Here is a 15,772-nt window from a genome sequence, read left to right as displayed (position 1 = left end):
GAATGTTTGTACCTACCAGATTCCATTAATGGTAATGGATGTATGTAGCTGAATCACATGCCTTCCTGGGAACAGTCCTCAGCTTTGTTAGTAAGGAGCTGTGTAGTAATACTGGTCTGCTTCAAACTGGTTTTCATTAGCTAATTTCCTATTTCTTTTTTCTTTTTCTTTCTTTCTTTTTTTTTTTTTTTTTTTTTTGAGATGGAGATGGAGTATTGCTCTGTCGCCTAGGCTGGAGTGCTGTGGCACCATCTCAGCTCACTGCAACCTCTGCCTCCTGGGTTCAAGCAGTTCTCCTGCCTCAGCCTCCAGAGTAGCTGGGACTATAGGCGACCGCCATCACACCTGGCTACTTTTTGTATTTTTAGTAGAGACGGGGTTTCACCATGTTGGCTAGACTGGTCTCAAATTCCTGACCTCAGGCAGTCCACCCACCTCAGCCTCCCAAAGTACTGAGATTACAGGCATGAGCTACTGTGCCCGTCCAAATTTCCTATTTCTTTTCTTAGACTTTGCTTATAAAATACGTAGGCGATACATTTCCTTAACTTTGTTTTGGGGGAAACTGGAAAATTTTCTCTCCCTCTCCTACTTCCTTTGGTGTATCAAGACCAGCAAGTTTAGAAAAATGTGAACCAGAAATGTGTAGACTCATTTTTTATATGTATGACTAGAGGCCATAGCTATTGGATAATTTTGTGTTATTCTTTTATACAAAACAGGTCTTATTTAGAATATAGATGTTAAATATCTTTTTCTTCAATAGCTGTTCGGTTTGGTCGTATTCCTAAGCGTGAAAAACAGAGGATGCTAATTGAAATGCAAAGTGCGATGAAGACCATGATGAACAGCCAATTCAGTGGTCACTTGCAAAATGACACATTAGTAGAACATCATGAACAGACAGCCTTACCAGCTCAGGATCAGCTGCGACCCAAGCCCCAACTGGAACAAGAAAACATCAAAAGCTCTTCTCCTCCCTCTTCTGATTTCGCAAAGGAAGAAGTGATTGGCATGGTGACCAGAGCTCACAAGGATACCTTTATGTATAATCAAGAGCAGCGAGAAAACTCAGCTGAGAGCATGCAGCCCCAGAGAGGAGAACGGATTCCCAAGAACATGGAGCAATATAATTTAAATCATGATCATTGTGGCAATGGGCTTAGCAGCCATTTTCCCTGTAGTGAGAGCCAGCAGCATCTCAATGGACAGTTTAAAGGGAGGAACATAATGCATTACCCAAATGGGCATGCCATTTGTATTGCAAATGGACATTGTATGAACTTCTCCAATGCTTATACTCAAAGAGTATGTGATAGAGTTCCGATAGATGGATTTTCTCAGAATGAGAACAAGAATAGTTACCTGTGCAACACTGGAGGGAGAATGCATCTGGTATAGTGAAATCAATTTTTTGCTTACATTGTATCAGGGAAAGCTTTGAAAATTTTATTTGGGAGATATGCTAACCTGGGGGGATGGTGTCAGAAAACCTAAGGAATTTACAGACTTAATTTTGTACAGTATTTTAGGTCAAATAATTTTAATAAACATCATTTGATGAATGACCTAATTTCACACCCAGCTAGGTACAAGCATGTGATTTGATTGATCTGGGATTGGGATTAGGATTTTATGTAAAATATTATTCATGCACAATTGGTCCTTTAATTCTTGGAAATCCCTTTGAAAATTTAAGCATTCTGATTAATTAGTACCTTACTAGCTTTGGAATTTTCTCAAAGGGCTGAACTTTTCGCTTGCCATAGTTAAAAATTCTTTGATTTCTATAGAAAGAGGTTTTTTTTTTTTTTTTATTAAACCATTTTTATGCCAAAAGATCTTTGGGTATAGAACATAGATGTTTTATTGTTTGATAAATTTAGGAGTATTTTAATTTCATAGGCTAGTTTCTAAGGATTTTCTCAGACTTCATCTTATGAGATGACTTAATATTGGTCATATCATTCAAGCTTTTCTATTTTTCCATCAAATACGACATTCTACATGAAAGTACAGTGTTCATATTCAGCCAAAATTCCATCAAAAACAACAGTACCACACCATTTCCAGTTTAAACCATGAGGTCCTTTGATAGTACTTGGTATTTTCTACTGACAGGTAATTAAAGTCGTCTTTTTCATTTTCAAAATAGTTGACTCTACCTCAATCTTCATTAAATTTTTTGTTGTCACTTGCAGTTATTTGATTCTGTGGACCTTTTGTTAGGCTAAGTAGTTGCTTTTTTATTTTTTGTTTTGTTTTGTTTTGTTTTTTTAGACAGTCTTGCTCTGTTGCCCAGGCTGGAGTGCAGTGGTGCGACCTCAGCTCATTGCAAGCTCTACCTCTTGGGTTCAAGCACTTCTCATGCCCGGAGTAGTTGGGATTGCAGGCATGTGTCACCATGCCTGGCTAATTCTTGTATTTTCAGTAGAGACAGGTTTCACCATGTTGGCCAGGCTGGTCTTGAATTCCTGGCCTCAAGTGATTCGCCCATCTCAGCCTCCAGAAGTGCTGGGATTACAGGCTTGAGCCACCATGCCTAGCCAAGTGGCTGCCTTAATGAAGGAAAAATCTGTAGGCATTTGGGTTCTGATTTCATGATATTCTCCATGGTTTTGTAATCATCCCATTCCTAGATTTTGTGTGGATTTAGTGAAAATTTAAAGGCTGATTTTACTAATAGAATATACAGAATGTGTTTCATCATCTTTTTGGTGTTTTTTAAATAACTTCTTGGCTTCCTGTTTTCCCTCACCTAATCCTCATTTAGAAGGCACACCTGTATGTGCAGTCTTTGTTTCCTAATTGAACAAGTAGAAGTCAGTGATCACACCATTGTTTTTGAAACAAATGGGCAGTGACTTTTTTTTTTTTTGAGTCTCATTCTGTCACCTAGGCTGGAGTGCAGTGGTATGAACTTGGCTCACTGCAACCTCCGTCTCCTGGTTCAAGCGATTTTTCTGCCTCAGTCTCCCGAGTAGCTGGGACTACAGGTGCACGCCACCATGTCTGGCTAATTTTTTTAATTGTTGGTAGAGACGGGGTTTCACCACGTTGGCCAGACTGGTCTTGAACTCCTGACTTTGTGATCCGCCTGCCTCGGCCTCCCAAAGTGCTGGGATTACAGGCGTGAGCCACTTCGCCCGGCCAGGCAGTGAGTGACCTTTTTAACAAAACGAGACACCTTGCTGTTTTTTCCTCTTGGAAATTACAACATTGTAATTCTGCCTATTTAGAAATAAGGGATTTTTGAAATGTTAACTAAATGTGAATTTGGGCCTAGACCTGTGACTTCTAGCTGTGTTGGACAAATCACTAAACCTCTCGGAGTCTCATTTCTCCACCTAAGAAATGGAAATTACAGTCTGCCATAAAAGATTGAGAATCGAACAAGTGAATTTGTTTGCAAAATTATAAAACACCATATACTAGCATAAGGTGGCAGCAGTGTTACAAAATAAACTCTTAAACCTGTGCAACAGGTGTTTGAAATAGCTTGATATAGATGGTATTTTTGCTTAGGCTATGTTTTTTTAATGATAAGTTAATTGCTATTTATATTAGGTTGCCAAGAGGCTTTTTACAGTGTGGTGGGCAGCAAATGGATAAAGTGCTAATATTTCAGTAGATTTTACTTGTGTTTTGGGGGTTAAATTCATGTTGGGGTTTCTGATAATTGAGATGCCGCTTTTGACATTTCTTTACCACCTCTTAGTATTTAAGAGTTTTTCCGCTTTGTGTATACCAGGTTTGTCCAATGAGTAAGTCTCCTTATGTGGATCCTCATAAATCGGGACATGAAATCTGGGAAGAATTTTCGATGAGCTTCACTCCAGCGGTGAAAGAAGTGGTGGAATTTGCAAAGCGTATTCCTGGGTTCAGAGATCTCTCTCAGCATGACCAGGTCAACCTTTTAAAGGCTGGGACTTTTGAGGTAGGTTTTATTTATCCTGAATATTGATGCAGGCAGGGCATGTAGTATTTTGTTTTCATGGATGTTTTAATTCTTTTTTTTTTTTTTTTGAGAGAGAATCTTGCTCTGTCACCCAAGCTGGAGTGCAGTAGCGTGATCACAGCTCACTGCAACCTCTGCTTCCTGGGTTCAAGCATTCTCCAGCTTCAGCCTCCTGAGTAGCTGGGACTACAGGTGTGAACCACCACGCCTGGCTAATTTTTTTTTGTATTTTTTTTTTGTAGAAACAGGGTTTTGCCATGTTGCCCAGGCTGGTCTCAAATTCCTGAGCTCAAAGCGATCTGTGCACTTTGGCCTCCTAAAGTGTTGGGATTCCGGGTGTGAGCCACTGTGCCCGGCAGATGTTTTCATTCTTTTCTAAGTCAGTATTTATAGTCCAGAGTCTGAAGCTATCAACAAAATAATCATCATCTCAGGGTTTTTGGAAGAGACTTGGTAAATCCAGAATTGTTTAGGATTTTGTGTTTATTTTTTACTTATTATTTAGGATTTGAAATATAGGTATTCTGTATCTCCAGCATATGAACTCCTAAGTTCTAGTATTCCTTTCAGATGTGGACTTAACAAGTTTCTGCAGTGTTAGACACCTCCTGAAAGCCTAGCCTAGCCTAGCATTTATTGTATTCGATACAGAATAAGAAGGGCAAATAGAATGTGGTTTTTGTTTTTTGAGAGACTGTAGAATATTTTGGGGGATATGTCAGACTTTTCTTGTGTGCCACCTTAGCTCCTCCTGGCTTCACCTTGCTTCAGGATCCTTGGCTACTTTTCTGTCCTGCTTCTCTTGCAACACTGTATCCTGCCTGAGCTTGGGGTAGTCTCTACTGTTTAACTTACAGAAGTGCCTCTCCTGGTTCTTAATTAGGTGTCTTTCACTTTCTGTCTGCCCCAGGGCATCCCTTTTGCTGCCAAGGTGTGAGATGCCTTGGGACCTAATTAAGGATAACTCTGAGATTGGGTTGGTGAGAGGAAGTTGATGTTCGGTGGGCCAAATCTTTGAACCTTTGATGGATGGGAGAAGTGAGCCAGGGCTGTATTTTCACTTCTTCTCCCTGGATCTAGTATAACGGAGAGAGTGAGATAACTAAGTAATATAATTGTTAGCTGATTTAACTTGGATGTCAATTATAACATGGCGCTTAGAACACTTACTGTGATAGCTTTCTTTGTGGATAGTCTCTTTGGGTTATGGTTTCTTGAAGCAGTTCAGTTAGACTTCGTCTGCTTCCTTTGCCTTGGCTGCATTTGATGTGTTGATGTTTCGAAGTGTTGCTGCATTGGAATTTTGCTCTTTTTACTTAAGGCATAGAGGCCATGTGGTATACTTGGCAGCCTAAAGAGTTTCTTTAATGCCTTTGGCCAGGGCCCAGTTTTAAATTTACTGGCACTATTTCTTGCTCTAATTTTATATTGCATTTCAGAATCTTTGTTAATAGAGTGGCAGAGTGTCTTTGCCATCAGTGGCTATAATTTCTTTTGATGTTCTTCTTGGAGTATTTATTGCTTTGGTAGAGAATTTGTCTTAAGAAAGTGGATTTGGGACCGGGTGCGGTGGCTCATCCTTGTAATCCCAGCACTTTGGGAGGCCGAGGCAGGCCAATCACATGAGTCCAGGAGTTTGAGACCAGCCTGGGCAACATGGTAAAACCCTATCTCTCCAAAAAATACAAAAATTAGCTGGGTGTGGTGGTGTTTATCTGTATTCAGCTATTCAGGAGGCTGAGGTGGGAAGGATCACTTGAGCCTGGGAGGTTGAGGTTGCAGCGAGCTGTGTTGGCACCTCCAACCTGGTAAACAGAGCAAGACCCTGTCTCAATAAATAAATAAATAAATAAATAGGCCGGGCGTGGTGGCGCATGCCTGTAATTCCAGCACTTTGGGAGGCTGAGGCAGGCGGATCACCTAAGGTCACGAGTTTGAGACCAGCCTGGTCAACATGATGAAACCCCATCTCTACTAAAAACATAAATTAGCTGGCGTGGTGGTGCGTGCCTGTAATCCCAGCTAGTTGGGAGACTGAGGCAGGAGAATCCTTGAACCCAGGAGGCAGAGGTTGCAGTGAGCCGAGATTGCACCACTGCACTCCAGCCTGGGCGACAAGAAGAAAACTCCGTCTCAAAAAATAAAATCACTGGGCGTGGTGGCTCACACCTGTAATCCCAGCACTTTGGGAGGCCGAGGCCGGTGGATCACCTGAGGTCAGGAGTTTGAGACCAGCCTTGCTGACATGGTGATACCCTGTTTCTACTAAAAATACCAAAAATTAGCTGGATGTGGTGGCACGCACCTGTAATCCCAGCTACTTGGGAGGCTGAGGCAGGAGAATTGCATGAACCTGGGAGGTGGAGGTTGCAGTGAGCCGAGATCACGCCATTGCACTCCTGCTCGGTCCACAAGAGTGAAACTCTGTCTAAAAATAAAATAAAATAAAACAAAAAAATAAAATGGCTTTGAGTAAAAGTAAACCCTGTTTTTCTTTGATAACTTTCTTTTATATGTGTGGGATGATTCATAACTGACTTGAATACTAAGTTATTTATTATTGCTGTTAGACTTCTCCAAATACATTTCTTTTTCCTTTTACAGGTTTTAATGGTACGGTTTGCATCATTATTTGATGCAAAGGAACGTACTGTCACCTTTTTAAGTGGAAAGAAATATAGTGTGGATGATTTACACTCAATGGGAGCAGGGGATCTGCTAAACTCTATGTTTGAATTTAGTGAGAAGCTAAATGCCCTCCAACTTAGTGATGAAGAGATGAGTTTGTTTACAGCTGTTGTCCTGGTGTCTGCAGGTAAGCAAGCTGGTTCAAAATTGTGCCACACCTAGCATATGGTGACCAACTCAGGAGAAGGTGGCATTTAACAGGTTCCAGAAAGTTATATGGAGGGAATAAGGCCTTAAGGAAGATGCTAAGTTGTATGACCCTGTTATTTTTATGTAACTAATTTTTTCATTATAACAATACATGTCAAAGTGCTATAGGAATAAAGTAGTACTTATATCTAGACCTTGTATTTACCACTGTTAGTCTTTAGCTTTTTGTTCATAATTTTTTTTTATGAGTCTAAATCTTTATTTCATGGATTTGTTAGAACAGTATGTATCTCCAGGTAGGTGGTTCTAATATGAATTCCAGTTTTTATTCAAATACAATGTGGGATACTTGAAAACATTAAAAGTATCAAGAGGTATTAGTATGGTTTGTTGCAGAGAAATGTGAATTAGTTTTAGGCTTTAGTCCAGCTCTGCCATTGAATTTTGTGGGTAACTTGGGTAAGTAACTTTACTTTTTTGGGTCTTGGATTCCTTCCTCATCCTGTCAAAGGAAGGGGTTGTACCATGTGAGCCTAGTATGGTGTCTGGCATAGAAGAACTACTCAGTCACTATTTGAATGAGTGAGCAAGATTTTTGAGTTTTTAATGTTTATTTATATGAGTCATTTATGATGTTTCCCAATGTCCCTGCCATCTTGCATTAACATTACAGTTATTTCTGACCTAAAGTGTTTTGATTCAGACAGTACCCATTAAGGCAGAGATTGTTACTCCCAATAACAAATTGGAAATTGAGACACTTTCCTGGGTATGTCTAAGTAAGTGCCAGCTATTTTTAGGTATCGTTTTATTTCCAACATTTGTTGGAAATTTTTTAGTATTTGGTTATGACTTTGTTTCCCATTTGCTTCCTACTGTGTAAAGGGCACGGTGCTAGGCATTGTGAGAGTTATAAGTTATGGCCTCTGATTATGTGACGAAACCATAAATTAGTAGCTCTTTAAAGAGAACAAGTTCGTGGCTGGGCGTGGGTGCTCACGCCTGTAATCCCAGCACTTTGGGAGGCTGAGGCGGGTAGATCACCTGAGGTCAAGAATTTGAGACCAGCCTGGCCTACATGGTGAAACCCCATCTCTACTAAAAATACAAAAATTAGCTGGGCATGGTGGAACATGCCTGTAATCCCAGCTACTCAGGAGGAGAATTGCTTGAACCCGGCAGGCGGAGGTTGCAGTGAGCTGAGATCACGCCTCTGCACTCCAGCTTGGGCGACAGAACGAGACTCCGTCTTAAAAAAAAAAAAAAAGAGAGAACAAGTTATTTGTATAATTTTAAGGACCTTACCTCAGCAGAATAAAGACATGCCATTTGGTAACATAATTTGGCTACCTTTTCTGACCAGCTCTACCTGGATAACTGAAAATGTGTGTATAACATGGGAGTAGTATGAAAGAATATGTCAATAAGGGATATCTGTTTTATTGCTAACTTAAAATGCTTCTTGCATTTTACCTATCATTTGCAGAATCTCTTGATAAGTAATTAGTATTGGTTTGAGTTGACATCAGATTAATAAATCGATTATTTTGAAACCAAAGATAATCAATACTTGTTAAATTATCTGATGAATATGCCTTACCTACTAGGTGCTCAGGGAGAGACAAAAAGCTTTAAGGCACAAGCTTGCTAAGTGTTTTCATTCTATTTGGAGAGATGGAACTACACAAAGAGCTTTATGCTACTAAACCGTGTAGTTCTGACTGAGGTAAGTTGGAGTTGTAGAAAGGAAGATGAAATCATCTTGGAAGGCTCTGTGGGGAAAGATAGAAGTGCAGCTGGAATTTGAAGGTTGAATTATTAGGCTTTCCCAATGAAGAAGAGATGGAAATGCATGGGAGAGTACGAGATAGGGCCAGGGAAAGGTTAGGTGGCCAAAGCCTGGAGTGTACATCAAGGAGGAAGGGGGACAAAAGCCTTCAGAGTTAGGGGAGCACCAGTTTATGGACTAACAGCTATAAGAACTAAGCAGAGAGGTTTTAAGCAAAATATGGGGCAGAAGAAAGTCTGTGTACCTTCTTAAGTAGGAGAGTGATCCGGTTGAACAAAGTGATGTTTAGCATTAATTCTGCATTATTATTGTGGTGGGTGGATTAGATAGGTAAGTTATTAGTGCTAGAGAGTTAGGTTGAGAAGCTTTTGAAAGGACACCAGGTATGAGGCAGTGGGGTGAGCTCTTCTCAAATAAATTAAGGCAGGTGAGATGAAGTAGCAGGGCCAACATCCCAGAGGTAGTTCAGAGAAAGAAATGACAGCAGAGGGGTAGAGGGAAACTCTCTATGCCAGGAACCTTGTTATTTCATTTATATTTTCTCTAGGAGCATGATATTTAGTTTGATTTAATCTGTTTTTGAAAAAGCCTTTTTTTTCTGATTATAAATTTAATATGGGTTCTTTGAAAGTGTAGAAAATATTAAAATAGTTATAATAAATATCACTATTAAATGGGCGGAGATCGAAAAAAAAGGTTATAATATCACTACCAGAAAAGATCACTATTAATATTACAGAGCGAGACTCCGTCTCAAAAAAAAAAAAAAAAAAAAAAAAAAAAAAATATTGGGCGTCTTTATCCATTTACCTATCCATCTATCCATTCACCTATTTATTTATGTAGGATATATTTTAAAAATGGAAATATTAAGTGCAAAAGAGTGATTGTAAAAGAATACAGTGCATTCTCTTTTTTGTTAGGTCACTATATGAACATATACAAGTACACATTTTTGAAGTTTCATGTAAAATTTTAATCCTTACCACTTAAAAATTACTAGCTTTTTTTGTTGTTGTTGTTTGTTTGTTTTTTTTTTTTGGAGATGGAGTTTCACTCTTGTAACCCAGACTGGAGTGCAATGGCTTGATCTCTGCTCACCACAACCTCCCACTCCCAGGTTCAAGCAGTTCCCATGCCTCAGCCTCCAGAGTAGCTGGGATTACAGGCATGTGCCACCACGCCTGGCTAATTTTGTATTTTTAGTAGACACGGGGTTTCTCCATGTTGGTCAGGCTGGTCTCGAACTCCCAACCTCAGGTGATCTGCCCGCCTCAGCCTCCCAAAGTGCTGGGGTTACAGGCATGAGCCACTGTGCCCAGCCAAACGGCAGCATAAATTACTAGCTGTTTTTAAGCAGTATCTAGGCAGGAAAATAAAATTCAAAAGCTACAGAAGAGTTTAAAATGAAAAGTCTCTGCTTCTTTCCTCTACTGCCAGCCTGATTCCTCAGAAAACTGGATTTCTTAACATCCTTCTTTTTAATTTCTGGTTGTTGACCACCCAACTCTGAATACAATGCTTATATCTGTATATCTTTCTTTTTTTGTTTTTGAGACGGAGTCTTACTCTTGTCGCCCAGGCTGGAGTGCAATGATCTCAGCTCACTGCAACCTCCGCGTCCCAGGTAGCTGGGATTACAGGTGCCCACCACCATGCTCAGCTAATTTTTGCATTTTTAGTAGAAACAGGGGTTTGCCATGTTGGCCAAGCTGGTCTTGAACTCCTGACCTCAGGTGATCCACCCTCCTTGGCCTTCCAAAGTATTGGATTACAGGTGTGAGCCACCATGCCCAGCCAATACGCCAATACCTCTTTTTATTTAGTAAGTATAACTTATAAATAAAAGTATCCTTTTCCCTCTCAATTTTCTTATGTTTTATTTTGTAATTTACTTTAATGATTTTATTTGTAATTTTAATATACTCACAATTTTTGACCTTATATATAATCTTTTGGATAGTTTAGATAGAATCTCTTCATTGTTCAAAGACACTGTTTTTTCTCTGTACTCTGACTTTGCTGTAACATTCCTTTTATGTAGTCAATTAAAACATTTATATCTTGTTCTATAACTGTTAGTCGTGGTTTGATCAGTTGATTCCCAAAGTTGAAAAGTCAGAAGTCAGCATTTATAGTATTATGATTGTGTAAATACTACTTACAGTGTTCACACAGTGAGGTTGAAATGGTAAAGAATAATGGAAACCTCTTCTCCAAACCTCTGCACCTTGAAGGGTGATGTTCCTTGTATCAGGGAATGAATGGATAGTTTATTTCAGTTCTCTATTAATTGTTTAGAATTAAGTAACATAGTTTGCTTTAATCTTTAAAATAGCTTTTTCTTTTTGGGAATGTATCGTTGTCTTCTGTTGTTTTGGGGTTGTCAGACGAAATGCTAATTTCTATGTATCATTATATAATTTTATCCTCACAGTAGATCCCTGTGAGCTGGGACATGTTATTCACAGTTATACAGATAAGGGATTTGAGGAAGAGAGGGATTAAGTAATTTACCCAACGTCCATTTTTAATTACTGGCTAAGCAAGTATTTGAACTCCCATTAGTCTGGCTTCAAAGCCTTTCCATTATACTACTTGTTAACAGAATAGCTCTAGCTGCCAAGGGGGAGAAAAATCTCAAACATGATGTTTGCCTGTAAGATTGGAAGAATCCCGATATCATGGAAGGGGGATTATACCTGGAAGGTAAGTTTCTTTTCAGGTTGTTTAAAGTAACAGCAGTTACTTCCAGTTGAAGGTTAAGGACTGGCATGTAGGTGTGAGGTCAAGGCTCATTTACATACAGATTTTAGTTGTCTTCATAGAGATTTTTGTTGAAGGTTTGACTTTCATCGTGTAGGAAGTGAAAATAAATAGAATATTTGGTGAGGAGTACAAGCTTGGGAGTGTGATGAAGAACCAGCAAAGGAGAGAGAAGATAGATATGTAATAAGTTAAACTCTACAGTACTAGTGTAGCATTTAGTGCACCATTTAGAAGATGAATTTCCACTTCAACATGTGTACTCTTAACATTATAGTCTCCAGAAGATTATTTACCATCCAACCAGGTTTGTACCTTAGGTTCTTTGGCCTGGAAATCTTAAAAACCATGGTTTTAGAAATTGAGACTTTAGAAAAATTTAATACAGTCTATGGTTTTAGATGTAGGCATCGATTTCCCTGAAGTTGTGAGTTGTATAACAAAGCATAGGTCATGTAAACACAAAATAGCCACTGAAAGACCAACGACTTAAAAACATTTTTAAATTTTTTGTGTGACTTCCTACACCTGTCCAACTAACTACTAATAATACTAGTTCCCACTCAGGTATCTTCGCCACTTATCAGTTGTTTCTTTCTTTGCCCATCTAGGTTATTTTGTTTGTGAGAATTACTGTCATTCTTTCTCAGTTTTCGGTATTATAAATTACTAATCATATGAGTGAAACCAGAGTTACGTGTCACTTAATGACGTAAATATGTTCTGAGAAACGCATTGTTAGGCAATTTTGTCATTGTGTGAACATCATAGAGTGTACTTATATAAACCTAGATGGTATTTCCTACTACACACCTAGGTTTTATGGTATAGCCTATTGTTACTAGGCTGCAAACCTGTACACCATGTTACTGTGCTGAGTACTGTAGGCAGTTTATAACATAATAAGTATGTGTGTGTCTAAACATATCTAAACAAAGAAAAGGTACAGTAACAATAGATACGAAAGATAAAAGCTGGTATACTTGTGTAGGGCATTTACCATGAATGCAGCTTACAGGACTGAAAGTTGCTCTGGATGAATGAGTGAGTGAATGATGAGGGCATGTGAGGGCCTAGGATATTACCATACATGACTATAGACCTAATAAACACTGAACACTTAGGGTACACTACATTTATTGAAAGTTTTTTTCTTCAGTAATAAATTAACCCTAGCTTACTCCGTTTTAGTTTATAAACTTAAATTTTTAAAAGCTTTTTGAGTCTTGTAATAACACTTGGCTTAAAAACAATACATAGTACAGCTATACAGAAATATTTTCTTTATATCCTTATTCTATGTGCTTTTTTCTATTTATAATTTATTTTTTTACTTCTTAAACTTTATTGTTAAAAACTGTGACAGACACACACATTAGCTTAGCCCTACACAGGCTCAGCATCATCAATATCACGGTCTTCCACCTCTATGTGTTGTTCTACTGGAAGGTCTTCAGGAGCAGTAATATGCATGGAGCTGTCACCATCTATCACCTTCTGTATTTCTATGATAACAGTGCATTCTTCAGGAATATCTCCTGAAGGACCTGCCTGAGGCTGCTCTACAGTTACCTTTTTTTTTTTTTTTTGAGTAGAAGGGATGGGCGAGGTGGCTTATGTCTGTAATCCCAGCACTTGGGGAGGCCCAGGCTGGTGGATCATTTGAGGTCAGGAGTTCTCAAAAAATAACAAAAAATAAAGTAGAAGGACTATACTGTAAAATAATGATAAGTATAGTATAGTAAATACTTAAATCAGTGATATAGTTGTTTACTATTATTAAGTGTAATAGGTTTGCTTACGCCAGCATCACTATAAATGTGTTAGTTATGTGTTGTGCTATGATGTTATGACAAAAGCTGCAATGTCACTAGGCGATAGGAATTTTTCAGCAACGTTATAATTTCATGGGACCACCCTTTTATATGTGGTCTGCCATTAACTGAAACGTTGTTATGTGGCACATGACTATTTTGTTCTGTCAGAATGTAAGCTCCTTAAAGGATTTCTGGTTTTGTTCACTGCTGATTTTCAAGCACCTTAGAACAGTAACCAGTACATATATTTAATAAATGTTTGGCAAACGATTTCATCAAGTGAAAGGAGGTTATTTAAAAAAAACAATTACTTGACTATCAAAGGCAAGAGAGACTCTTCAAAGCATTACTGAAGGCTTTATTTTTATAAAGATAACTTATGATTGGCCAAAGTTAAATGTCAAGAGAAAGAGATCTCTGCCAGTAGTTTTGTCTGAAACATTGTGACCCTCCCCCTCCCCCCACAAACCAATATCCAATTTTTTTTTTTTTTTTTTTTTTTGAGACAAGATCTTACTCCGTCACCCAGGCTGGAGTGCAGTGGCATGATCTTGACTCACTGCAACCTCTATCCCCTGGGTTCAAGCGATTCTCGTGCCTCAGCCTTCCAAGTAGCTGGGATTACAGATGCCAATCACCATGCCTGGCTAAATTTTGTATTTTTAGTAGAGACGAGGTTTCACCATGTTGGCCATGCTGGTCTCGAACTCCTGACTTCAGGTGATCTACCTGCCTTGGCCTCCCAAAGTGCTAGGATTACAGGAATGAGCTACCACGTCCTGCCCCAACATTCTTTTTGTTTTTTGAGTCACCCAGACTGGAGTGCAGTGGAATGATCATGGATCACTGCAACCTTGACCTGGGTTTAAGTGATCCTCCCACCTCAGCCACCCAAGTAGCTGGGACTATAGGCATGTGTCATCATGCACATTCAATTAACTTTTTTTTTAGTAGAGACTAAAGTCTCACTATGTTGCTCAGGCTGATCTCAAACTCCTAAGCTCAAGCCATTCTCCTGCCTTGGCCTTCCAAAGTGCTGGAGTTCCAGGTGTAAGCCACCATGCCTGGCCTTTTTTTCCAAGAAAGAATTAGCACATAGTTATAATATTCAAATTTTGTTAAATATAAGATAAACTGGCCAGGTGCAGTGGCTCATGCCTGTAATTCCAGCACTTTGGGAGGCCAAGGCGGGTGGATCATGAGGTCAGGAGTTGAAGGCCAGCCTAGCCAAGATGGTGAAACTAAAAATATAAAAATGAGCCGGGTGTGGTGGTGGGCGCCTGTAATCCCAGCTACTCAGGAGGCTGAGGCAGAGAATTGCTTGAACTTGGGAGGTGGAGGTTGTGGTGAGCCGAGATCACGCCACTGCACTCTAGCCTGGGTAACAGAGCAAGACTCCATCTCAAAAAAAAAAAAAAAAAAGATAAACTTATTTTTTATCATTTTTCTGCATTTAATCAAACCTTTCTTTTTTTGCCCTTTACTATTAAATTTTAGTCCTTGTTTTAAGTGCTTGCATTGCAAATGACCTTTTTCAGCTACCACTTATAATGGAAGACCTCCTCAATATCCTTGTTAAAAAACGAAAGGGAATGAATGGCCAGAAGTTTTGCTTCCTTGTAGAAGTTAGAAGTCTTTTTCTTGTTAATTACAACCTCCCATCTGGGGGACCACTGAATATTTTTGTGTACTCCTGCCTCCTGTTACAAAGGGAAAGAAATACTTTTGCTGATGAAAAAGTCTATGGGTGACTTATATAGGTTTGCCTAATTTTAAGATACTTTATTGCAGGCTTATGCCAAATGACTGGTTTATTAACATATTGTATGAGAAATTTAATAAACACAATATGCTAAATGAAAGTGAATGTAGAGTAACATAGCAATAAAGTTGCATAGTGTATTAGTTACCTATAACTGCATCACAAATTGTCCCAAAATTCGGGGGCTTGCAAATGCAAACATTTAATCTCACAGTTTTTGAGAGTTAAGATATGATATGAGAGATAGGATATGATACGTGCCTCTGACTCAGGGTTTCTTAGGAGGTTAAGTTGAGGACAGGGCTGTGGTCTCATATGAAGGCTTGAGTAGGTAGGGAAGGATCTACTTTCACTTGTATGTAGTTATCAGCAAGATTCAGTTCCTTGCAAGCTGTTGGACTGAGCACCTCAGTTCCTTGCTGACTGTTGGCTAGAGCCCACTCTTAGTTCCTTGCCATGTGGGTGGGCCTCTCCACAGGGTGGCTCACAGCATGGCAGCGGTTTTTCTCAGAGTAAGTGAGTGAGAGTGTACCTAAGATGGAGGCCACAGTTTCTCATAAGCTAATCTCAGAACTGACATCCTATCACTCTTGCCATACTTTTTTTCATTAGAATTTAGTAAGTCTCGGTCCACTTAATAGGAGGAGATTGCACAAGGGTGTGAATACCAGGATGAGGGGATCATTGGAGGCCATTTTAGGGACTGCCTACCACACGTGGTGACATACAAATGGAAGTATATTCCATATGTATTGAAAATATGTTTATATACTACATTATTTTATTTTGCTAATTAGAAGCAGTTGAAATCAGATGACATCTAATTTTAAAAAGTCAGAACC

At 39.1% G+C, this 15,772-nt stretch overlaps 1 protein-coding gene across 3 annotated transcripts in view; it reads left to right on the top strand.

Annotated features, from left to right (window-relative positions):
- NR1D2 (nuclear receptor subfamily 1 group D member 2) overlaps positions 1-15,772 on the top strand; it is a 36,470-nt gene that overhangs the window by 17,039 nt on the left and 3,659 nt on the right. For all 3 annotated transcript variants that reach the window (XM_050779463.1, XM_050779465.1, XM_050779464.1), the window contains exons 5-7: positions 767-1,395; positions 3,752-3,937; positions 6,563-6,773. In XM_050779463.1, the coding sequence (XP_050635420.1) occupies positions 767-1,395; positions 3,752-3,937; positions 6,563-6,773 (1,026 nt within the window). The remainder of the gene's footprint in view (positions 1-766; positions 1,396-3,751; positions 3,938-6,562; positions 6,774-15,772) is intronic.

Source organism: Macaca thibetana, chromosome 2 (assembly GCF_024542745.1).
Source record: "Macaca thibetana thibetana isolate TM-01 chromosome 2, ASM2454274v1, whole genome shotgun sequence".
Taxonomy (NCBI): domain Eukaryota; kingdom Metazoa; phylum Chordata; class Mammalia; order Primates; family Cercopithecidae; genus Macaca; species Macaca thibetana.
The sequence above is the reverse complement of the archived record's forward strand: the minus strand, read 5'-3'. Positions and strand labels throughout refer to the sequence as shown.